At 46.3% G+C, this 24,939-nt stretch overlaps 1 protein-coding gene across 1 annotated transcript in view; it reads left to right on the forward strand.

Annotated features, from left to right (window-relative positions):
• Positions 1 to 23,634, forward strand: part of LOC124713262 (trypsin-1-like) — a 102,863-nt gene extending 79,229 nt beyond the window's left edge. The window contains exons 5-7 of the mRNA XM_047242934.1: positions 818 to 1,077; positions 5,642 to 5,820; positions 23,150 to 23,634. Coding sequence (XP_047098890.1) covers positions 818 to 1,077; positions 5,642 to 5,820; positions 23,150 to 23,317 — 607 coding nt within the window. The 3' untranslated portion in view covers positions 23,318 to 23,634. The remainder of the gene's footprint in view (positions 1 to 817; positions 1,078 to 5,641; positions 5,821 to 23,149) is intronic.
• The last annotated feature ends 1,305 nt before the right edge of the window (positions 23,635 to 24,939 follow it).

The raw sequence follows: 24,939 nt of genomic DNA on the forward strand, positions 1-24,939 counted from the left end.
CTGGATACAGAAAATGTTCGACTGCTGCCCTGGCCAGCACATTCTCCAGATCTCTCACGAATTGTAAACGTATGGTCAATGGTGGCCGAGCAACTGGCTCATCACAATACGCCAGTCACTACTCTTGATGAACAGTGGTATCGTGTTGAAGCTGCATGGGCAGCTGTACCTGTACACGCCATCCAAGCTCTGTTTCACTCAATGCCCAGGCGTATCAAGGCCGTTATTACGGCCAGAGGTGGTTGTTCTGGATACTGATTTCTCAGGATCTGTGCACCCAAATCGCGTGAAAATGTAATCACATGTCAGTTCTAGTATAATATATTTGTCCAATGAATACCCGTTTATCATCTGCAATTCTTCTTGGTGCAGCAATTTTAATGGCCAGTAGTGTACTTAACACCAACGGTAACCACTTTTTGGTAGGGGGAGGGGGGCGGGGGGGGGGAAGGGGGGAATGGGATGGACCAATGAGAGAAGAGAGAACAGCAGCGTATGGTGGAAGTCTGAAATTAAATATATTCAATTCATCATAACTTTACATGAACGAAATTTTAAAGATTTTTTCCCGATCGTGTGACAGACGCTCACTTCTTGGGCCCCACTGATACTTGCTTTGGGCAGCGTGCAGCCTACGGACTCCAGGATGAACATCCCTGGTCTACACCCTTTAGGCTCTCTTCACTACGGATCAGTTGTGCAAAAAATATAGGTCTATGTAATGTAATCTAATCTAGAAGCGTCTGTTAAAAGCTGTTGTAATCGTACGTTTGGTCGTAGCTGCGACTAACGCAGACGTGTTATGTGCCGTGGACAGGGGCCCGCCACGCTGGGTGCGCCTGGGCGACCTCGACCCGGAGGGTAGCGGCGATCACCTGACGGCGCAGGACTTCCGCGTGGAGCGGCGCGTCTGGCACCCCGACTACCGCTACCCGCTCAAGGACAACGACGTGGGGCTGCTGCGGCTCGACTCCGACGCAGAGTTCAACGAGTTCGTGCGGCCCGCCTGCCTGGGCACGCAGCTGCAGCCGCGGGACCCCAGGGCCATCGTCACCGGCTGGGGCAAGACGGAGAGGGGTGAGGCTTCCCGCAGGCGGAGCAGACAGCCGCTGCTTGCCCACTCACTGTAAAGAAGTACTGGCTGCAAAAAGCTTCTCAGTCACGTCTTGATAAGATTCTGATATGTTGCAAGGATTGGAAACTTGGTTGGAATGTCCAGGACTGTAGAGTCGGCCGGGGTGACCGAGCGGTTCTAGGCGCTACAGTCTGGAAACGCGCGACCGCTACGGTCGCAGGTTCGAATCCTGCCTCGGGCATGGATATGTGTTATGTCATTAGCTTAGTTAGGTTTAAGTAGTTCTAAGTTCTAGGGGACTGGTGACCTCAGCAGTTAAGTCCCATAGTGCTCAGAGCCATTTGAATCATTCAGGAGTGTAGAACTGCGCACTGTACGAAACGAGAAACATGGGATCCTATGACTACAACATAAGTGAGCTAGTTCGATCGCGAAATGCGGAATCTCAGCCCCCCAAATTCGCCAATTTCACTTATTGACGAACCCATCCAAATGAAAGTGGACTTCGTCGCTAAACCAAACCACACATTCGGATGCTAATTCCCACCATGCCCCGCAGCCAGGAGTGCAATTTGAGCGTACTAACGCAAAACGTTCAGTAGTTGTGACGATTTCATTTCATATAGTTCAATAATTGTCACCCTGTACCATGGCCTGAGAAAGAAATTTCTGAAAATATATAAAGAGAAGTCAAATGAAAACTAGACAGATGGGGAAAAGTAAGAAAATCGTTTATTAGTTCAAAAGCAGTAGCCATAACCGTTAATACATTTAACCCGCTGTGAGAAAAGACGGTCGACGCCTTAATGGAAAAATGTTTGCGACTGCATACGGAACAACCAACTTTCTCCGTCTGAAGAAAGTTGACGCCCACGAATATCTTTCTTTACCGCCTAAAACATGGAAATCGCATGGTTAGACACCGGAACTATGTGGAGCATGTGTAGGGCTTCCCAGCTAAACTTCTGCAGCATACCCGAAAAAACATTGGCAACATGTGGGCGAGCATTCTCATGGAACCGAATGACGCCGTTTGCCAGCATCTGCGAGCTTTTAGACTTGATGGCACGCTCCGGTTGACACACATCAGTATGTGGACATTTTGCAAAAACCGAAGCGCGCCATCAAGTCCGAACGCCCTTGAAGGTGTACAGACATGTCATTCTGTTGCAGGACAACGGCTGCCCACATGTCGCCAACGTTGTTCCCACTACTCTGCAGAAATTTCGCTGGGAAGCCCTTAAACATCTTCCCTACAATTCCGATAACTCCCCATCGGGCCTCCATATTTCTGGAGATCAGAAAAAGGACATTCGTGGGTGTCAATTTGCTTCGGACGAAGAGGTGCATGCCTGGCTACAATCGTGGTTTCGCAGGTAACCGCAAACTTTTTTCAGTGAAGCCACTGGCCGGCTACAATCGTGGTTTCGTAGGTAACCGCAGACTTTTTTCAGTGAAGCCACTGGCCGTCTTGTCTGTTACTTTTTTCCGTCTGCCTCGTTTTCGTTTCACTGTCCATTATATATTTGTGGCATAGAAGTGCATGGAAGTGAATGCTGTACTGTGGGAAAACCGGAAAAGGAGAGGATCGAATCATTTGAGATTTGGCGGTATAAAAGATGTAGAAAATCAGCTGGAAGGATTAGAAATGAGGTTCTCCTCATAACTATGGAGGAAACTAATATGCGGAAAACACTGATAAGGAGGGGGGACAGCATGATAGAATACATCAGGGAGTAACATCAACTAAAGGGAGGTGTAAAGTCTAAAAGCTGTAGGAGGACACAGTGATGAAAATGTATCCAACAAATAATTGGCAACTTTGGGCATAAACGATACTCTGAAGTGACTAGCGACCCAAAAAAAAAAAAAAAGGAAAAAGGAAATTTAACGACTACATAGGCCCAGTCGAAAGTAATGCAGGTTGGACATTCAGACTGGTAGGATACTGGGAAAATGTAATCAGTCTGCTGAGAAGATTGCTTACAAAATACACGTGCGACCAATCCTAGAATACTGCTCAAGCGTCTAAGACCCGTACCAAATAGGAAGTGCTGAAAAACGTGAACTGGTAGACGCCTGAAGGCATACGTCACAAACGCCTGCTTCCAAACTTTCAAGAATCAGCTTTAAGAGCGAAATCTAGCAATATACTACAGTCCCCTTTGTATCAGCAAAGACAAAATTAAATTAACCCCAGCATGCACTTAGGAGTTAAAGCAAGAAGTCTTAATAATTGCTACCATGGAAAGCACCCTCGACGTTGCACTTCCCAGTGGTTGGTAGAATATGCCAGATACCAAATCTATTGAGATAATAAGCCGAATAGCTTCTTACTCAATGTAAAAAGTACCAACGCTTGTGCAAGAATATGTGAAATCCTAATCTTTTACACGTTGTATCCCCTCGTCTCGAAGCTAAGGTCGTGAATCGTAGCTCTGGTTGGCTGTTCTTTATTGCTATACGTTTTCTAAAGGTCGTCTTTTGCACCTCAGTTTCACTGTACAGCGTGTCAGAAAGTTATAGCATCGCCGTTTTGATTGAGTTCCCTTATTTTACTTATTCTATTGTAGCTTTCATCGTGTTACCAATAGGCCTTCATTACAGTTACAGTAACAATAACAATCCAGTTCTAACACTAACACCACCACTTCCAGTCCCTGCTGTACTCAAAGCAGAGTCTTCAGTGCCTTGTATCGGTTGCTGTAGTCGTTCTTCCTGTAGTACTGCTGCGGACATGACTTCCATAAATTACAGCAAGAGCCAATATATTGCTCGAACAAAAGGAACAATAACACAGACGAGATTATGGACGTGTGTCAGGAGACGAAATAAGGATAGCCGGCCGGAGTGGCCAAGAAGTTCTAGGCGCTTCAGTCCGGAACCGTGCGACCGCTACGGTCGCAGGTTCGAATCCTGCCTCGGGCATGGATGTGTGTGATGTCCTTAGGTTAGTTAGGTTTAAGTAGTTCTAAGTTCTAGTGGACTGATGACCTCAGAAGTTAAGTCCCATAGAGCTCAGAGCCATTTTTGAAATAAGGATATCCCATTGTGCACCAGAGACAAAATTATAGTCAAAACAATGGTTAGACGAAGATGAAAGTACAAATCAAAAAGTGAACCTTATTTAGTTGGTGGGATGGGTAAAGACGACCTTTTTTAAGCGAGATATTGTTAATCGATCATGTTCTTACTACAAAACGTTATTAGACCCTTTGCGTAGTAAGTTGAAGTAAAATCTGTTCATATTAAATCGCAGAAAAATGATCTTGTACCAGCGCGGTGAGCGTGCTCCCAAAAGCACACGATCTGAGTTTTGAAATGTTTCTCATCTGATTGAAATTTCATTGGCTGGAGTTCAGTCATGTAAAACTTTTTGAAGGACATCATGGTCGCCTTTGTCTGTGGACTTTATAAATAAAGCCGACCGTGATGTCTTTCAAAACAGTTTCCCCATATATGGTCCCACGTCATACATTTCCTGTTTTATAGCCAGAAAGAAAGAGGGTTGAAAGGAAGAAATGGCTCTGAGCACCATGGGACTTAACTTCTGAGGTCATCAGTCCCCTGCAACTTAGAACTAACTTAAGGACATCACACACATCCGTGCGCGAGGCAGGATTCGAACCTGCGGCCGTAGCGGTCGCGCGGTTCCAGACTGAAGCACCTAGAACCGCTCGGCCACTCCGGCCGGGGAAGGGAAAAAGTTTCCGTCTAATTACGTAATATCGTGATGTTAACTGCTAATATATAAAACAGATTTGATTTCTGAGAAACAAATACATTAATCTCAGTCGAGGATATGTTGCGAAATAAGTTGTTGTTTAAGCTTGTCAACTTTCACGAAGAAAGATAAAGCTTTAAAGTTTGCGGCAAAGGACGTAAAGAAACATGTGAAATGAACAATAATAGGCAATAGTAATAATAAGGAAAATGGAATGTAGTCGAATTATAAAAGATAGTGTCGATGAAATTGGATTAGGAAATGAGGCACTGAAAACAGCAGACGAGTTTTGCTATTTGGACAAATAGACAACTAAAGATTGTAAGTAAATAATGATGATTTAAAATTGACTTGCAACGGCAAGAAACTCTTTTGTGGAAGAGAGATGTTAATATCTAGTATAAATTTAGCTACCAGAAGTCTTTCCTGAAAGTGTTATGTATTTCTCTCTGGTGTTGTCTACTTTGGGAACGAAACTTTGAGATGAACAGTACATACAAGAGGTGGATTGTAGATTCTGAATTTTACGGATGAGATGGGTAGATCGAGTAACTAACGAAGAAATACTGAATAGAATTTGAGAAAAAAGAGATTTGTAACACAACTTGACTAAAATAAGGGATAGGAAATACACTGAGACATCAAGAAGAGTTGCATCAAACCCGTCTTCAGACTAATTACTACAATAACATATTTTTGTTTTAGCAAAGAGTACTATTTTCTACGTCTCTTGTCAAACTTCTCATTTCATTCGAGGTCAGCAGTGCTTTGAGCCACAGTGAATTTGGTCTCGCCAGCGATGTTCTGCTTCCTGTAAGTCGCTTCCTGCGTTCTGTGTGCAGCGGGCTACAGCCAGTCGCTGCTCAAGGTGGAGCTGCCACTGACGGCGCAGGCGCAGTGCGTGTCCATCTTCCAGGAGCTGCTGGAGCGCTCGGCCGGCTACCGCAGGGTGCTGCCCAACGGCGTGCTGGACTCCATGCTGTGCGCGGGAGAGCCCCAGGGCGGCAAGGACAGCTGTCAGGTGAGTCTCGCGCCCTCCGTTGGTGGACGGATACCAGTTCGTAGTGGGGGCGTTTCACTGGCCAAACTAGTACAACACGGTGGACAGAAAAACACTGTAGTGCGAGAGATAGTCGTAAGGTTTTAACTATCACCCAGTCATAAAACTAAGTGATGGTGTTGGAACTTCTCTCCATACTCGCCCATTACTGTGGCACGTTTTCCCAACGACAGATGACTTGGCGGATACCTTTTTTTTGTGGAAGTCTACATTGCCGCGTCCCAGTCAGGACGTTGATGACACTGTGGACTGAGATCAGCTAACTTACCTTTAACGAAGTGAAAGGGAAAAAGTAACTGTCACTAGAATAAGTTACTGGGGGTAGGGGTGGACCCTTATTCTACAACAGAGCACATTGGTGCTTAGCTGTACAAAATTGGTATAATCTCTGTGTTGTTATCAATGAAGCATTCTGATTTAATAGATTCTGACATGACAATCTCAGTACAACTGTCAAGAGAATGTATTATGTCCTTATGGGCAGAAATAACACTGAACACAACAATATCAAATTTAAATAGAAGGTTCTCTACAAGTTTTTCTTACGTCTAGATAGTGAAGCACTGACTGAGTTGGCCAATATTACGTGAAATCATCCGATTCCAGTTTTATGTTCGGTACTACACTCCTGGAAATGGAAAAAAGAACACATTGACACCGGTGTGTCAGACCCACCATACTTGCTCCGGACACTGCGAGAGGGCTGTACAAGCAATGATCACACGCACGGCACAGCGGACACACTAGGAACCGCGGTGTTGGCCGTCGAATGGCGCTAGCTGCGCAGCATTTGTGCACCGCCGCCGTCAGTGTCAGCCAGTTTGCCGTGGCATACGGAGCTCCATCGCAGTCTTTAACACTGGTAGTATGCCGCGACAGTGTGGACGTGAACCATATGTGCAGTTGACGGACTTTGAGCGAGGGCGTATAGTGGGCATGCGGGAGGCCGGGTGGACGTACCGCCGAATTGCTCAACACGTGGGGCGTGAGGTCTCCACAGCACATCGATGTTGTCGCCAGTGGTCGGCGGAAGGTGCACGTGCCCGTCGACCTGGAACCGGACCGCAGCGACGCACGGATGCACGCCAAGACCGTAGGATCCTACGCAGTGCCGTAGGGGACCGCACCGCCACTTCCCAGCAAATTAGGGACACTGTTGCTCCTGGGGTATCGGCGAGGACCATTCGCAACCGTCTCCATTAAGCTGGGCTACGGTCCCGCACACCGTTAGGCCGTCTTCCGCTCACGCCCCAACATCGTGCAGCCCGCCTCCAGTGGCGTCGCGACAGGCGTGAATGGAGGGACGAATGGAGACGTGTCGTCTTCAGCGATGAGAGTCGCTTCTGCCTTGGTGCCAATGATGGTCGTATGCGTGTTTGGCGCCGTGCAGGTGAGCGCCATAATCAGGACTGCATACGACCGAGGCACACAGGGCCAACACCCGGCATCATGGTGTGGGGAGCGATCTCCTACACTGGCCGTACACCACTGGTGACACTGAATAGTGCACGGTACATCCAAACCGTCATCGAACCCATCGTTCTACCATTCCTAGACCGGCAAGGGAACTTGCTGTTTCAACAGGACAATGCACGTCCGCATGTATCCCGTGCCACCCAACGTGCTCTAGAAGGTGTAAGTCAACTACCCTGGCCAGCAAGATCTCCGGATCTGTCCCCCATTGAGCATGTTTGGGACTGGATGAAGCGTCGTCTCACGCGGTCTGCACGTCCAGCACGAACGCTGGTCCAACTGAGGCGCCTGGTGGAAATGGCATGGCAAGCCGTTCCACAGGACTACATCCAGCATCTCTACGATCGTCTCCATGGGAGAATAGCAGCCTGCATTGCTGCGAAAGGTGGATATACACTGTACTAGTGCCGACATTGTGCATGCTCTGTTGCCTGTGTCTATGTGCCTGTGGTTCTGTCAGTGTGATCATGTGATGTATCTGACCCCAATAATGTGTCAATAAAGTTTTCCCTTCCTGGGACAATGAATTCACGGTGTTCTTATTTCAATTTCCAGGAGTGTATTTAGGACGACAATCAAGTCTACAAAGGATGGTTAGTTTTTGTGACAAGATATGCAAAAGAGTACTCAAGATTGCTCATGCTCACAGTGGACGCAAGCTGGTGAGATATGCAAAAGATTACTCAAGATTGCTGGTGTTCAGAATGGACACAAGCTGGTGATCCAATTATTTATATAGCGTATGGCTAAATCAGACATATGATAAAATTAAATTACATATACATATGTATGTATTGACACACAAGAAACTTAAGTTTGTCTTTACAACTGAATATCCAGTCCTTCAATCTAGCGCACTGCATCTGGAGTTGCTAGCAGGAAGTCCTCTTCAGCACCGTGATAGGCTCGAATCCTGCATTCACTGACAATGTGGTGAATAGTCTGGTATGGAGCCCCGCAGTCACAGGCTGGATTAGGCAGCTTCTTCCACTTACAGAGAGCATCCCTGCATCGGCCATGGCCAGCACGGATTCTGTTGAGAGTAGTCCAGGTCCAATAATTGTACGCCTCCGCCAGCGGCATTTACCTTTTAGCTGCGACGTGTTGTCGGCTGCATGGCTGTTCTCGCCCTCTGAAAATCCTATAAAAAGCTAATCAAACTCAACTGAAACTGCCTTGTGTTTCTTGTTAGGCGAGAACACATGCACTCATCCCTAGTCTGGAAAATATGGCGATACACACATGCATAGATGGAACAGCGTGTATACTTTAACCCCTCTCAGTTCTCACAAGAACAATTAACTACGTGGCTGTTTCGTTTCTCCGCTATCGGAGCTCAACTACTCTTCAGCTAATTTCTAGCTGAGTGTTAGCCAAAGTGGACGCAGTGTTCACACAAAATTCCTTTTTTTGGCGTCGTGCAGAGCATGATGCGCCCTGTTCTACACTTGATGCTGGCTCAGAGAAGAGTCCTTGAAGTTTTCGGTATTCTGTCTTTCGTAGCAAACTGTCCCCCCACCTGTGTCCTTTTGTGCTTCGCATTACGGCCTTTTTAGAGCAATGGGAGCATTCCTCTCATCTCGTGAAAACTACCCAATCGCAAAGGGCGTACCTTCAAACTGCTCCGTAATCTCGCCACTTCTACTCTTTCTGAGTTTATTTCAGCCAATTGGACATTTTGTGCCCACTCCTGACGCCTAAAAGTTACATGCGTGCATCACGAGAGCACCATGGACCTTTCACATGATAAGTAAATGCGTCTTTCTTTTAACTGTGTCTCAGGCCTGTTTGTATCCATCTGCAAATTACCCAATCTATTTTTTAAAGAATTTCTCTTTAGCAGGCAGCGCTAGGCCGTCACGTGCTGCATTCAATGTATTGCCTAATGCGTTTGTTGTCTCCCTCGCCACAGGTCACCAATCCCCTGATAAATGCCTTTCGTTGTATGTGGGCCATGGCTGCACAACCCGAGTCTGTCCCAAACTAAAGCGTCTCTTCAAAATGGCTCTGAGCACTATGGGACTTAACATCTATGGTCATCAGTCCCCTAGAACTTAGAACTACTTAAACCTAACTAACCTAAGGACAGCACACAACATCCAGCCATCACGAGGCAGAGAAAAATCCCTGACCCCGCCGGGAATCGAACCCGGGAACCCGGGCGTGGGAAGCGAGAACGCTACCGCACCACCACGAGATGCGGGCAAAGCGTCTCTTCCAGCAGCTTTTTTCACCTTTTGCTCATTGACATGCAGGATTTGGGTTCGGTGTGTTAATACTGTCGAATCGAGTGTCATACCTTTTTGCGTTACATACTGCACATTTTGATAGGCAAATTTGCTCACTATCACCGAAGTATGTCGTATGACATATCCATCTACTCATTACGACGTATAGAATCTCATGTAAGGTGCGAAATTAACATTCATTCAAGCTGTCACCTTACAAGTATCCTAGGATATTTAGCGGAGGTGATGTTAGAATGGAGAAGAGTTGTTTTCTACGGAGTGAATAAGGGTGCAAAAAATTCCCAGTACTAAGTAAGAACACCTTATTTTTCGTAGAGGTGTCTTAAAATGGACTTCAATCCATCAGTGATTACATGCTTCCGTTCTAGCAAGCCCCATTTCTTGAGTACTGCCTTTCTCTATCAGAGACAAGTGCTTCGGTGTCGAATATTTCTGATGATAACATCAAATACTCGAATCAAGGTAAGAAGACGAGTGCAAGGCAGCACTCGCTCCTTCTTATACACCGAAAATTAATCCCCGTTGCGACTCCCGCAACTAAACACTAGGAGACACGTGTAAGGCGCCGCTTGTTCCTCTCTATATTGTGACGGACAAATACTACTACTCTTTGCTACCTCTAGAGATAGCCTCTACGGAGCTTGTTCTTTACTAACAGGTACAAAATTCAGTGTAAGAACTGTGGCTGGATGCTTACTGGAGAATCTGTGCCTCTGTCGAATGTGCGCGGTCTTCTCGTAGTTTCCTGCAGCATCATTCAACTGTCACTTTACAGTGACGGTTTCCGACAGCTCAGCTGCTCCCTAGTGATGACTGCTGCCCCAGCTGTGTGACTCACTTGTCAGCTCTCTCACTGCTTAACTCATCTGCTACTACCGAGGCTGCCCTCGAATGTCGTTTATACACTGCTTCTTCAGGCATTTGGAGGAGTTTCTTGTGGCAGTGTTGTTTTCCCCTGCTTTCCTGAAGGCCCTATTAGTGACCAAAATCTTTTCAGAAGCTTCTCGCTAGTCCTAAAACAGTATACAAAGACACCTCAAGGTCCAACATTTCGTTGTTTTGCCCGCGGTCAGCTTTCCATGGCTATTTCCATTGCTTACACTATTTTTTCGTCCTGACAGTGACCGTGGCTGTTGCGGCATACAACTTTCACCTGAGGTGTGTTAACCGTTCCGCTTGCTCGTTCTGTTTCCTGCTGATCATATCCACCGTGTCTCTCCAGCGCCATGCCTGCACGTTGCTACTTAAGAAAGTTTCCAGTCTTTTCATAGCGTCCATGACACTTCTTATACCGATAACATTTCAAACCAACAAACACCATCTGAACTGGTCTTGAAGACCCAACGCTACCGGCTGCCCGCCGTGTCATCCTCAGCCTTTACACGTCACCAGATACGGGTAAGGAAGGGCATGTGGTCAGCGCACCGCTCTCCTGGCCGTTGTCAGTTTTCGTGACAGATCAGTAACATTCGACCTCTTAATAAATCTTGACAGCCCCAACACCATAATATTTTGGCTATTCAGGAAACTTTCCACTTCAAAAATTGCCTTGTCATTCTGGAAATGCCTGGCAAGCAATGGTTGCTTCATTGAAGGAAAGAGGAAGCAATCGTTGCGAGCCATGTCAGGATGATAACGGGAGTAAGTCAAAATTTGATAGCCCAAAGAGGCAGCATGTGTAGCTGCGTTCCGTGCAGGCTGCGCTGATGCGTGTTGCCGTGGAGCAGCAGTACTGCAGCAGACAGCTTCCCCGCGAGGCTTCGTCTTGACAGCGTTCTGCAACTTTGTTTAGAGATTTTCGATAGTGCGCTCATGCAACGTTTTCCCCCTTACCAGCCTAATTTGTTAGCACCGCACCAGGACAGTCCCAACAAAACATTCTGCATCACCTTGCCCAATGACTGTTGGATCTTCGCTTGCATTGGCGGTAGTTTCGACTGCTTACAATCCTCCTCTCTCTCGGGTAGTGATGCACGTAGAGCTCGACAATGGCGATTAGGTGACTAAAGAAGTCTTCAGGATTAGCCAGTGACAGCTACTACATTCTAATGCCTGCCTCAATCTGGCGGGATTTTTGAAAATCAGTGAGCACTCGCAGAACCCAGTTGGGCTGCCGAGAGGCTGACATGTGATCACTCTGCAGCCACTAAGATTCACGACCTATGAAGCAGATTTAAAAAAAAAAAAAAAAAAAAAAAAAAAAAAAACCCATACCCCAATCTGAAGTCCAAGCTTGGCTCTACCCAATGCGCAGCTGGTTTATAGCGATTGTTGCTGCAAGAGCTAGCAGCTCAGTTCGCTACTCTTCACATCCTGTATACCACAAATTACCCACAAATTTAATCGTGTATTCTTCCTAATGTAATGCTTACACAGGATAAGTAAGACTGTGTCGTTTCCTGTCCTTCCTGGAGTTGCAGTCTGTTCGCTAGCAGTGTACAGAGGATGAATAAAAATATATGGAACTCCACAAACACATTACTGCGGCTCATACGGTGTAGGAAAACCGTTTGCGTTCAAAACAACTTCCAGTGGTCTCGGAATGGACAGAGAGGGGTCCTGTATTCTAGGGAATGTTACACCGTTCTTCCTGAAAAATGTCCGCAGCTCGTGGTCTTGCAGTAGCGTTCTCGCTTGCCGCGCACGGGGTCCCGGGTTCGATTCCCGGCGGAGTCAGGTATTTTCTCTGCCTCGTGATGACTGGGTGTTGTGTGTCCTTCATCATCATTGACTCGCAAGTCGCCGAAGTGGCGTCAACTAAAAAGGACTTGCAATACGGCGGCCGAACTTCCCCACTTGGGGCCTCCCGGCCAACAATGCCATACGATCATATAGTGGTACGTTCAAGTAATGTGGTGGTGGATAGCAACCACTCACCCTTCTCTCCAAAGTAAATTACTAATACTGAATACTACTGCGATCTGGCGACTGGCGGCCAGGTGATGTGTGACAGCTCATTTCCATACTCACAAAACTAGTCTTGGACGACGCGAGCTCTGATTAGGGGTCCTGTCGTCTTGGAACACAGCTTCGCCACTGGGGAAGAAAACGTGTACAATGGGATGGACTTGATCAGTCAATATGGTCACATAATCCTTGCCAGTAATCCAATCTTCCAAAGTAGCCACAGGGCCCGTGGAATACCACAATATGGCTCCCCATGTCATTACAGGTTCCACATCATTTTTCACTCTAGGGTCAGAAGTTGAGACCAGTCTGAAACAAGACTCGTCTGACCAAATGAGTTGCTTCCATTGCTCCATAGCCAAGGCTTTATGGCTTCGGCACCATGTTTTCCTGTTGCGGGCATTTGCTTCACTGATGAGCAGTCTCGGAACTCCAGCTTGCCCTGCAGTTCCCTACTTATGTAGCTCCCTTCGTGTTGCTTTGGTGCTGACAGGGTTCGCAAGTGCGACATTCACTTCTTCAGTGATGTTTGCAGCTGCTGTCCTCTTATTTTTCGTCACGAACCTCTTCAATGAGCGTCTATCACGATCACTCAACATACACTTTAGTCCACTACATATGTTTTTGGATGGAGTCTACCTTTAGCAAAACACAATTTTGTTTTTTATCCCAAACATGTTTCACTCCAGTTGCAGCATCATCGATGGGCTTTTATTTTATGTTTCTTGAACAAAGAATGTTCTTTACTGTTTGTATACAAGTAAATATTAGTTTTTAAAATCGCAATTACAGATTTTCGAATAAATACATAAAATTGATTTCATACCTTTTTACCATATGGTGTGGTTTTCTTGATGCACTATGTTTTTACAGTGACCGATTTCTTTCCCAGTTTATCTGCAACCACATAGCACTTCATGACACAGATTATTTAGGCAAAAAAATTACGATTTGGGACCTGTAATGGCTATGCCTGAAATTAATTCTGTGTGGAAGATTGTGTGTGTGTGTGTGTGTGTGTGTGTACATTATGTTTCACTTACGTTTTCTGTTTTCATCGTCTTCACTGTGACGTTTTATATATAGAGCTGTCACTGTCACTGTTTCACTGTTTACCAACTGCAGAAACAAAATTGTGGACAGTGGAACAGTTGAAGGTGTAAAAACAAGATGGCTGACAGTGGCAATTGTTCAGAATCTTTCAGAGGCGTGTGTGTGTGGCGGGGGGGGGGGGGGGGGGGGGGGAGGGGGGAGGCTCTATAGGTTGGTGTTATACAATAATTCTTAGAGGGCAAAGAACAGAGTTCCATTGCAGAGAGCTGTGTATTAAATTATTACTTCTTTTCCTTCAACTATGGCTTTTTGTATTTGATAGTTTTCTTCAATGATTAGTTTTTGTGGGGAGCTGTTCCTGCATTTGAGAATTTTGATTAATGTGTGTTGTGCTATGTTTCTTGTCCATACTTTGTTCAGCAAATGTGGAATGACGGCTGTTACTTTTTAATGCTCTTCTGTCTTCTGTGTATCTGGTTGTTGGCTTAGCGGATGATACTTTTCGACCTTCCCTGTACGCATTTTTACGAGTAAATGTACTTGGAAGTTGGCACATTAAAAACTTCGGTCCCATCCGTTACGGAAGCATCCACCATAAGAGCATCAGTAATTTGTTCACGTTCGAATTCACTTAGCTCCGGCCGGCCGAAGTGGCCGCGCGGTTCTGGCGCTGCAGTCTGGAACCGCGAGACCGCTACGGTCGCAGGTTCGAATCCTGCCTCGGGCATGGATGTGTGTGATGTCCTTAGGTTAGTTAGGTTTAACTAGTTCTAAGTTCTAGGGGACTAATGACCTCAGCAGTTGAGTCCCATAGTGCTCAGAGCCATTTGAACCACTTAGCTCCGGCATATCACATTCGCAACTACACTGACACTCGGTTGTGGTCACTATTGACACTTGCAACGTAAGCCGGCCGGAGTGGCTGTGCGGTTCTAGGCGCTACATCTGGAACCGAGCGACCGCTACGGTCGCAGGTTCGAATCCTGCCTCGGGCATGGATGTGTGTGATGTCCTTAGGTTAGTTAGGTTTAAGTAGTTCTAAGTTCTAGGGGACTGATGACCTCAGATTTTGAGTCCCATAGTGCTCAGAGCCATTTGAACCATTTTATAGTGAAGCATGCATTTCTCTCTGTGCTGCCATATTTTTGTCCAGGCATTGTATATTAAAGCAACCATTCCACGAATGAGGAAGAGTGACTCAACGTGTGACTAAGCACTCTCCCAAAATAAATCTGTTCTATAGGAATGAAGGCGCCTTGTAAGCGTTGACTAAATTGTTTTGACCATGAATGAGATTATCTTCTGTATACTAATAATAAACACATAAAACTGTCATGTCTGTCTGTCTGTTTTAACGCTCTTCTCTAAAAGCACAAGACGAATTTTCACAGGTTTATCACAGGTAATTTGAGCATAGCTTGGGGCACCGTATAGGGTTTATTTCATCAAAATCCGATCACGGAAAGAAAGATACGGTGATTTCAAGTTTTATCTACAACCGTCGAATCAGACTGTCTGCCTGTCCGAAAAGGCTAATTTCTTTCATGGGTTTTTCGCACATAACTTGAGCATAGATTAGGGTAGCGATGCAGCTTTCTTTCATCAAATTCTGATCACGGAAAAAAGATATCGTAATTGAAAGTTTCATCCGTATTAGTATAATAAATGCGAAAGTACCTCTGTCTGTTACGTTTTCACGACCAACCTGCTCAACCGATTTCAATGAAATTGGGTATGAAGAGAGCTTCAAACCTCATGAAGAAGACAGACTGCTTCAGAAAGTGTGCAGTGCGAGATACGTATATTAATATGAAGAATATTACACGAATTACGGAAAAATATTTACTCTTTGAATAAACTATGCTGGTGTACAAAATTAAAGCAACAAACGGAAATTTAGAATGGTTGCGTTTATTTCGCTACAAATCAGTGAAAACAGGTGATAGCAAAGTAGAAACAATGTAAAGAATACAGAAGGTAAACAATTGCAACATGCTTAATGGATTTGCACACACATTCCGACAACTGGATAATGTGCGCAGCATGGGCTGTGACCACCTCTGCCAGCAGTACAGGCCCGACAACGACGGGGGTTGGTGTGAACGATGTCATCGGTCTCATGACGAGGCAATGACGCCCATTCTTCCTGCAGAGCTGCTCGCAGTCTTGCAGAGTAGTTGATGGAGGCTGACGTGATGCAACCCGTCTCCCTAGTACATCCCACACATGCTCTATGGGATTCAAATCGGGAGAGAGAGCAGGCCACGCCATGGGTGCAACATCTTCCGTTTCCAAGAAAACATCATCCACCTGTGCTCTTTGAAATCGAGCATTATCGTGTATCAGTACGAAGTCTGGACTCACAGCACCTCTCTACAATCGCAAATGAAGTCCCAAGACTTCACCACGATACCTGACAGCAGTTAAACCTTGCCGATTCAACCACACAATTTCATAAAGACGGTTTCGAGTGGTAAAAGTAATCCCTGTCACGCCGTTAGGAATCCTCCTCGACATCAGTCTCTTTCCACGATGTTTGAGTCCCTAAATCGTTCCCTCCAGAATTCGAATCCAACGAGACTCACTCTCGAGACTAAATCGGGACTCATCTGTGAAAACATTGGCCCATTGTTCGACTGTCCGGATGGTATGTTTTATTACTCCACTGTAGATGTTCCCTTCTGTGAAGACACGTCATCAGGTCTCCGACAATAAAGACCACTCTGTCGATGCCTTCTGCATACCGTTTGCCTCGATACAACAAGTCCAGTGGATGCTGCGAGCTCAGATGCCAGTTGCAGTGCAGTACTGAGGTGGTATTGTTGTGCCGTTACATACAAATAACGGTCCTCTCTTCTGAAGTCACACAGGGTCGGCCCTGCCCTGGTCTTCCGGATACAATTTTGGTCTCTATAAACAGTCGCCGCATTCGAGAAACAATAGAACGATTCAAATTAAATGATCAACCCAAATCAGTTGCCGACTGTCCTGCTTCCGGTCTTTCTATGACCCTCTGCCGCAGATAGTGTGGTAGGCATCTTCTCTGTGCCATATTGCACCGTCTGTGACTGTGTACACAGCGATTGTGGATGTGAGGCTACCCAGCAAACACTATCTCGTTTCATGTGTGCCCTGACGTCATCGTTGGCATGGTTTTCGGTTGACCGGAAAGCCATCTTGCATGCAGAACACGATCATACGGACATCTGGTTGACAGTTTGTACAGAATGGCGCACGTAAAACCGGCCCGAACCGGACTGCAAACGCGCGGAAGTAGCATTACTAGCTTGTCAGTTTCTTTGCCACCTTCCAACAGCAGTAAAGTATGAGTAGTTCATACGGAAAGTAGTCGTTATAAACCGTGTACTTAATTGTCATGCCTTACTCCATTGAAGAACGTGTGTTCATTGTTGAAGAATATGTGCAGTCTGAATCCGTTAAAGTTGTTCGTGACACTTTTCGTGAAAAGTTTCCAGAAAGTAATATTCCTGCAAAATCAACGATTCAGGATCTAGTGAGAATGTGGCGTCCGACAAGCAGTGTTGTTAATTCAAAGAGAAATAAGGCACCGACTGTACGTACACCTGAAGTTGTGGCAAACGTGACGGCACACGTTGAAAGAAGTCCCTACAAGTCAACACGACGATTATCACAGCAGTGTGGAATATCTCGCAGGTCATGTCAACGCATCCTTCATGGCTTAAAAATGAAACGTTACCGAGTGAGTGCTGTTCAGCAAGTAAAAGAAGCGGACAACGGTAAGCGCACACATTGATGCGATTGGTTGCTAGAAAATGTCCCTGGGGGACAACTTGATCCGTTCCTCCTTTTTCCGACGGATGAAGCTTTGTTTCATCTGTCGGGTTACATTAATTCACAAAACACAAGACACTGGGCTACAGAGAATCCCTATGGCATACTGCAAAAGCCGATAGACGATTTAAAATTTGGTGTACGGTGTGCCGTATCTGGTAACAGAATTATCGGGCCATTGTTCTTCAACGAAACTGTCAACACACGTTGCAACTCTACAATGAATTTTCGGCTCTGTTAACGCCAAACGAAAAATGTTGTGCATATTTCCAGCAAGATGGGGCAACTTCTCATACGTCGGATTTGTCCTCAGCTCGTATACATACTGATTTTACAGAAGAGAGGACCATTAGTAAGGGCTTGTAGCCTCCCCGCTCTCCCGACTTGTCACCATGTATGTGACTTTTACCTCTGTGGATTTCTAAAGGCTAGAGTCTACCGCAACAATCCCAGAACACTTGGCACATTGAAAAACAACAAATGTGAACAAATTTCGAACATTCCTCAAAGAGTACTGAAAAGTGTTTTCCATAACATGCCTCGACGTGCACAGCTTTGCTTGGATGTTGGCGGAGAACATTTTGAACACAGACTTTAAATTCTTTTATAAAATATGCTTATTAAACTAATAAAAATAAATCTGTTCCTTAAACTGTTAATTACGTAGTTAATAATGAAACTGTACAATAAAAATGTAAGAACGCGATGATGTGCGTTGATTTTCTTCATTCGTATTCCTTTCAGCGCAGGGGCCGGTTTTATGTGCGCCACTCTGTATGATTATATCGTGAATTAGACACAGGATGGGGAAATAGCGATTTGTTGCTTTAATTTTGGATACGAGCGTATTTAGTCTTTGACTTCTGATCTTTATCACATTTGTGAAACGCTTTTATTGGCTGATGTGTGCTATATGAAACGATTCAAAGTAATGAATAGAATGCTTAGACTATCTTCAGTGTGTTTAATGCATACTTCCACATTATTTGTTGCATAACGCAGACGTTGTATAGTGTACGGCTGCTTCAGTAGCGTGTTGCACAGATGCGCGCTCCAGCCAATGCCCCTCTATACGCACTGCGCGGCACCGGCACTGTGCATGCTGACTCACCGTGCATTGGGACAGCTTGGGAGAGGGGAGGGTGCATCACGAGTTGTAGTTGCCTGAACAGGTAAACACGTCAGACGAGCTGACGGTATTGCACATACAGTAGCTTACTTACCACCACTCCTGGTAGCAGACCTAGTGGTATGCGATCACAGCCGTACGTAACAGCTAGTGTAGAATATGCCACATACCGTATTTTACGGACTATAACACGCACTTTTTTCTTCGAAAAGTTGCCTCCAAAATTCAGGCGCGCCTTATGCTCTAAATTAAAAGTCCAATGTTTGATTTAAAATTTCCGCCAGTCTTAAAAATGGCCATATTCGATGCTGCGGGAAACCTATCTCCACCTGACTACACTGGATTCAACTGCTGGCACCAATGTACCGATGGGACGAACATGAGTTGTGGAGATTCAGGAACGTGCTGACGCTGTCTCCCTCCTGGAGCGCGATCATAAACCCAAAACAGTGTACAGTGCTAGTGACTTGAATTGAAACTGATTTGTGTTGTCGATAACAGTACAATATTTTTATTAGTAGCTAGTTTCGTAATGGAAAAAATTAAAAGGTATTCATTTAATGCGGGCTATAAATTGAAAGTAATAGTACCAGCAGAACAACACGGAAGCAGAGCGGTATTTCGGCCCTCCACCAAGAGAGAAGACTATTCGCCATTGGCGGGCAAGTAAAGAACTGAAAAAAATGAGGACATAATGTGCAAATAGAGGACTGATTGCAAAATAGCCGAAACGAGAAGATGACGTGTTGAAATGGATTCAAGGACACCGTCAAAATGGCATTGGAATTAATCCAAAAATGATTGAAATATATACTCATAAGCTAGGGCTACAGTGCAACTTAAGACTTTAAGCGTGGAGTTGGTTGGTACTATAGGTTTATGAAGTGTCATGGACTTAATATGCGAACCAAAATGAAAATATCTCAGAAAATGACACAAGAGCACGAGGAGAAAATATCTTTCCATCGCTTTATTATTCGACATCGAAAGAAAACCATTGTGGAACTAAACCAACCAGTGAACATCGACGAACCTCCTCTGACATTTGATGTGCCGAGTAACAGAACTGTTGACATGAAAGGTACTGAAACTCTAACTACAAAAACAATTGGACATGAAAAAACGCGCTACTCTGTTGTCCTTTCATGTTGTGCTGACGATACTAAACTTAAACGAATTATCATTTTCAAGCGTAAAAAATGCCAAAACCTTCTGAAATGTCGACAGGTGTTGTTCATGTACATGATAGTTGTTACAAGGACGATGCTGGTGTGAAATTATGGATTAAGTGTGGTGTCACCGCCAGACACCACACTTGCTAGGTGGTAGCATTTTAAATCGGCCGCGGTCCGCTAGTATACGACGGACCCGCGTGTCGCCACTGTCAGTAATTGCAGACCGAGCGCCGCCACACGGCAGGTCTAGAGAGACTTACTAGCACTCGTCCCAGTTGTACAGCCGACGTTGCTGGGAAAGGTTCACTGAGAATTACACTCTCATTTGCCGAGACGATAGTTAGCATAGCCTTCAGCTAAGTCAATTGCTACAACTTAGCAAGGCGCCAATTATCCTTTGCTATGTATCTAATGACGCATATACACTCCTGGAAATGGAAAAAAGAACACATTGACACCGGTGTGTCAGACCCACCATACTTGCTCCGGACACTGCGAGAGGGCTGTAGAAGCAATGATCACACGCACGGCACAGCGGACACACCAGGAACCGCGGTGTTGGCCGTCGAATGGCGCTAGCTGCGCAGCATTTGTGCACCGCCGCCGTCAGTGTCAGCCAGTTTGCCGTGGCATACGGAGCTCCATCGCAGTCTTTAACACTGGTAGCATGCCGCGACAGCGTGGACGTGAACCGTATGTGCAGTTGACGGACTTTGAGCGAGGGCGTATAGTGGGCATGCGAGAGGCCGGGTGGACGTACCGCCGAATTGCTCAACACGTGGGGCGTGAGGTCTCCACAGTACATCGATGTTGTCGCCAGTGGTCGGCGGAAGGTGCACGTGCCCGTCGACCTGGGACCGGACCGCAGCGACGCACGGATGCACGCCAAGACCGTAGGATCCTACGCAGTGCCGTAGGGGACCGCACCGCCACTTCCCAGCAAATTAGGGACACTGTTGCTCCTGGGGTATCGGCGAGGACCATTCGCAACCGTCTCCATGAAGCTATGCTACGGTCCCGCACACTGTTAGGCCGTCTTCCGCTCACGCCCCAACATCGTGCAGCCCGCCTCCAGTGGTGTCGCGGCAGGCGTGAATGGAGGGACGAATGGAGACGTGTCGTCTTCAGCGACGAGAGTCGCTTCTGCCTTGGTGCCAATGATGGTCGTATGCGTGTTTGGCGCCGTGCAGGTGAGCGCCACAATCAGCACTGCATACGACCGAGGCACACAGGGCCAACACCCGGCATCATGGTGTGGGGAGCGATCTCCTACACTGGCCGTACACCACTGGTGATCGTCGAGGGGACACTGAATAGTGCACGATACATCCAAACCGTCATCGAACCCATCGTTCTACCATTCCTAGACCGACAAGGGAATTTGCTGTTCCAACAGGACAATGCACGTCCGCATGTATCCCGTGCCACCCAACGTGCTCTAGAAGGTGTAAGTCAACTACCCTGGCCAGCAAGATCTCCGGATCTCTCCCCCATTGAGCATGTTTGGGACTGGATGAAGCGTCGTCTCACGCGGTCTGCACGTCCAGCACGAACGCTGGTCCAACTGAGGCGCCAGGTGGAAATGGCATGGCAAGCCGTTCCACAGGACTACATCCAGCATCTCTACGATCGTCTCCATGGGAGAATAGCAGCCTGCATTGCTGCGAAAGGTGGATATACACTGTACTAGTGCCGACATTGTGCATGCTCTGTTGCCTGTGTCTATGTGCCTGTGGTTCTGTCAGTGTGATCATGTGATGTATCTGACCCCAGGAATGTGTCAATAAAGTTTCCCCTTCCTGGGACAATGAATTCACGGTGTTCTTATTTCAATTTCCAGGAGTGTACAGTAACAAGACCAATGTTCACCAATTGTGGATTAAAGTTAAGTATTCCAGCAGCTACGTACTTTTCGTTATAGCATTCATTACGTATCCTGTTTCAGACCTCACGCCAGCCTGCGTGAGTTTAAGCGTGCCTTTCGGTTACCCGTCACTGTGGATTGGCTGTCTTGCCAGTCCACAACATTATGAGTGTGGGAGAGAAGGAAAGGTGCTTTATTGAAGGAGAGTCCTCTTCTTGTGCTAAACAGTTTACTAGTTATTTTAAAAATTCTGTGAAAGAGAGATTGAGAGAGGGAAATATAGAGCCTGCTGTTATTCCGGGCCCGCATCTCGTGGTCGTGCGGTAGCGTTCTCGCTTCCCACGCCCGGGTTCCCGGGTTCGATTCCCGGCGGGGTGAGGGATTTTCTCTGCCTCGTGATGGCTGGGTGTTGTGTGCTGTCCTTAGGTTAGTTAGGTTTAAGTAGTTCTAAGTTCTAGGGGACTGATGACCATAGATGTTAAGTCCCATAGTGCTCAGAGCCATTTGAACCATTTTTTTTTGTTATTCCGGGATGACTTACTTGACGATAGCAACCTCTTGATGTCTCGATAAACAAACCATTTAAAGTGTATATGAGAGAGGAATGGAACAAATGGATGAAACCCAACGTGTATTCACGGCCTACACTCAAACAATTGCGTCAGTGGACACAACAACGTCGTCTAGAGTGAGAGAAGACATTATTGTTAAATGTTTAAAGTGCGGCATAAATGATGCACTCGATGGTAGTGAAGACCGCCTTACATATAAACAGGACAACGTTGTCGATGAAGGAAGAGGAGAGGGTTCAGATGACGGTCCCCGAGGATTTTAAAAGTCAATTCGCTTTTATAAACTAAGATTTTTTTATGTGAGGTCCGCCAGTTACGCAAAAGACCGTTTTTCTCAGAACCCAAACATGGTTCGGCACCACTGTGCCATCATCAGTGGTTTCTCGTTTTTATTTATTCTTTACATTTGGTGTGCATGAATTTTCTGGATCACTTTTGTGTTAATTACTACAGATTGCTTGTCATGTTTTCGTGTGGCAAGCACTTCCATTCTCTGCATCACGCGGTGTTCTGTTGTAGTGAAAAGTGTTTTACTACGTTATTTGTGTAAAATACTTGTTATAGTTACGTATGCATCACAACGTCTCAGCATGATGCGGAGAATGGAAGTGCTTGCCACACGAAAACATTACAAGCTACCTGTAGTAATTAACACAAAAGTGATCCAGAAAATTCATGCACACCAAATGTAGAGAATAAATAAAAACGAAAACCCACTGATGATGGCACAGTGGTGGCAAAACGTGTTTGGGTACTGAGAAAAACGGTGTTTTGCATAACTGGCGGACCTCACATCCAAAAATTCTAACTGCAGACACGGCCAGTACAAGGAGCTGCAAATCAAAAATATGGATAAGTTTGTTTTTTAGTCTGACTTTGCAATCTAATAATTAAAAATGGTAATTTTTATTAAATTAAGGAGTGTCTTATAGTAAGTAAAATACGGTAAAATTTTTAAAAATAATTATGGCTTTCATTTGACTTAAGGCCACAGTTTGCGCTCGCCTGTCCAAGTGATACAGCGGTGATGACTGTGCTGTGTCGTGCTCTCGCAGGGAGACTCCGGCGGGCCGCTGCAGGTGCGCAACACGCAGCCCTACTGCACCTACTCCATCCTGGGCATCGTCTCGTTCGGCAAGGGCTGCGCGGAGCCCGGCTACCCCGCCGTGTACACGCGCGTCGCCAGCTTCGTGCCCTGGATAGAATCCGTCGTCTGGCCGTGACGTGACGCCGCGCCGGTCAGCCACCGCTAGAGTGCACGCGTCGCTCCAGCGCCGATGGGCGGCGGACTGCGCGACGCGTCGATGGCCGTGTGATTTCTGCTGCGACGATACCTCACCGTGTATCGCTGTTAATCGAATTAAAGCTGTATTTTTTGCAGTTGCTCCAACATATACAATAGTAAACATTCCGGGACTGCGACAGTCTCTGACATTACAGACTTGGACAAATTATTTTCTACAGTATATGGCTTGTGTATGTAATTCTGGTAGCGCCTTTTGATGTGTTGTCATTGTAATATATGCTCATGACAATTTCACCATTTTTATTTCGTTATTACGCAACGAGAACCGTGTTCTATCTTCAACTCCTTTCTTATGCTGTCGCTTTCCCAGTGTTGCTTAAACTTCCCCCCGAGATTATCTTTCTTCTTCTTGTAACTTCATCTTGTAAACTACCGCACTCATAGCTGATGTTGTAGTGTCGTATCTCACACCCCTGTATTTGTTCCTCTGTATACTCTACAAGTTGATGTAACTGGTTCATGAGAAGTACACACATCAAAAAAAAGTTTTACATCACCCCGGTTCCCAGAACTCCTGAAGACAGACGTTGACTGTGGATAGTGTATCACAGGCACAGTCCCTTTCATTGTTCAGAGATGTCGCTAAACCCGCCTAAAGATGTAAACAACCATGTATGAGCAGCGCCAATTAGACGGAGGGAGTCCGACAACCGGTCAGTTCCAGTCATTCCACCTGGAAGGAGGTACACGGCTCGCGTTGTCTGTAGTTCAACTATGCCTAGACGGTCAATACCGCGTTTCGTTCGCGTCCGCATTGTTACTTTGTGCCAGGAAGGGCTCTCAACAAGGGAAGTGCCCAGGCGTCTCTGAGTGAACCGAAGCGATTTTGTTCGGACATGGAGGAGATGCAAAGAGACAGGAACTGTCCATGACATGCCTCGCCAAGGACTACTGCTGCAGTGGATGACCGCTACCTGCGGATTATGGCTCGGAGGAACCCTGACAGGAATGCCACAAAGTTGAATAATTCTTTTCGTGCAGCCACAGAACGTCATGTTACGACTCAAACTGTGTGCAATAGGCTGCATGATAGGCAACTTCACTCCCGACGTCCACGGCAAGGTCCATCTGTGCAACCACGACACCATGCAGCGCGGTATAGATGGGCTCAGCAACCTGCCGAATCGACCGCTCAGGATTGGCATCACGCTCTCTTCAGCGATGAGTGTCGCATATGCCTTCAACCAGACAATCGTCGGAGACGTGTTTGGAGGCAATGCGGTCAGGCTGAACATCTTAGACACACTGTCCAGCGAGTGCAGTAAGGTGGAGGTTCCCTGCTGTTTTGGGGTGGCATTATGTGGGGCCGACGTACGTCGCTGGTGGTCATGGAAGGCACCGTAATGGCTGTACGATACGTGAATGCCACCCTCCGACCGATATTGGCGAGGCATTCGTCTTCATGGACAATAATTCGCGTCCCCATCGTGCACATCTTGTGAATGACTTCCTTCAGGATAACATCGCTCGACTAGAGTGGTCAGCATGTTCTCCAGACATGAACCCTATCGAGCATGCCTGGGATAGATTAAAAGGGGC

The sequence above is a fragment of the Schistocerca piceifrons genome, chromosome 1 (genome assembly GCF_021461385.2).
Source record: "Schistocerca piceifrons isolate TAMUIC-IGC-003096 chromosome 1, iqSchPice1.1, whole genome shotgun sequence".
In the NCBI taxonomy this organism is placed as follows: Eukaryota; Metazoa; Arthropoda; class Insecta; order Orthoptera; family Acrididae; genus Schistocerca; species Schistocerca piceifrons.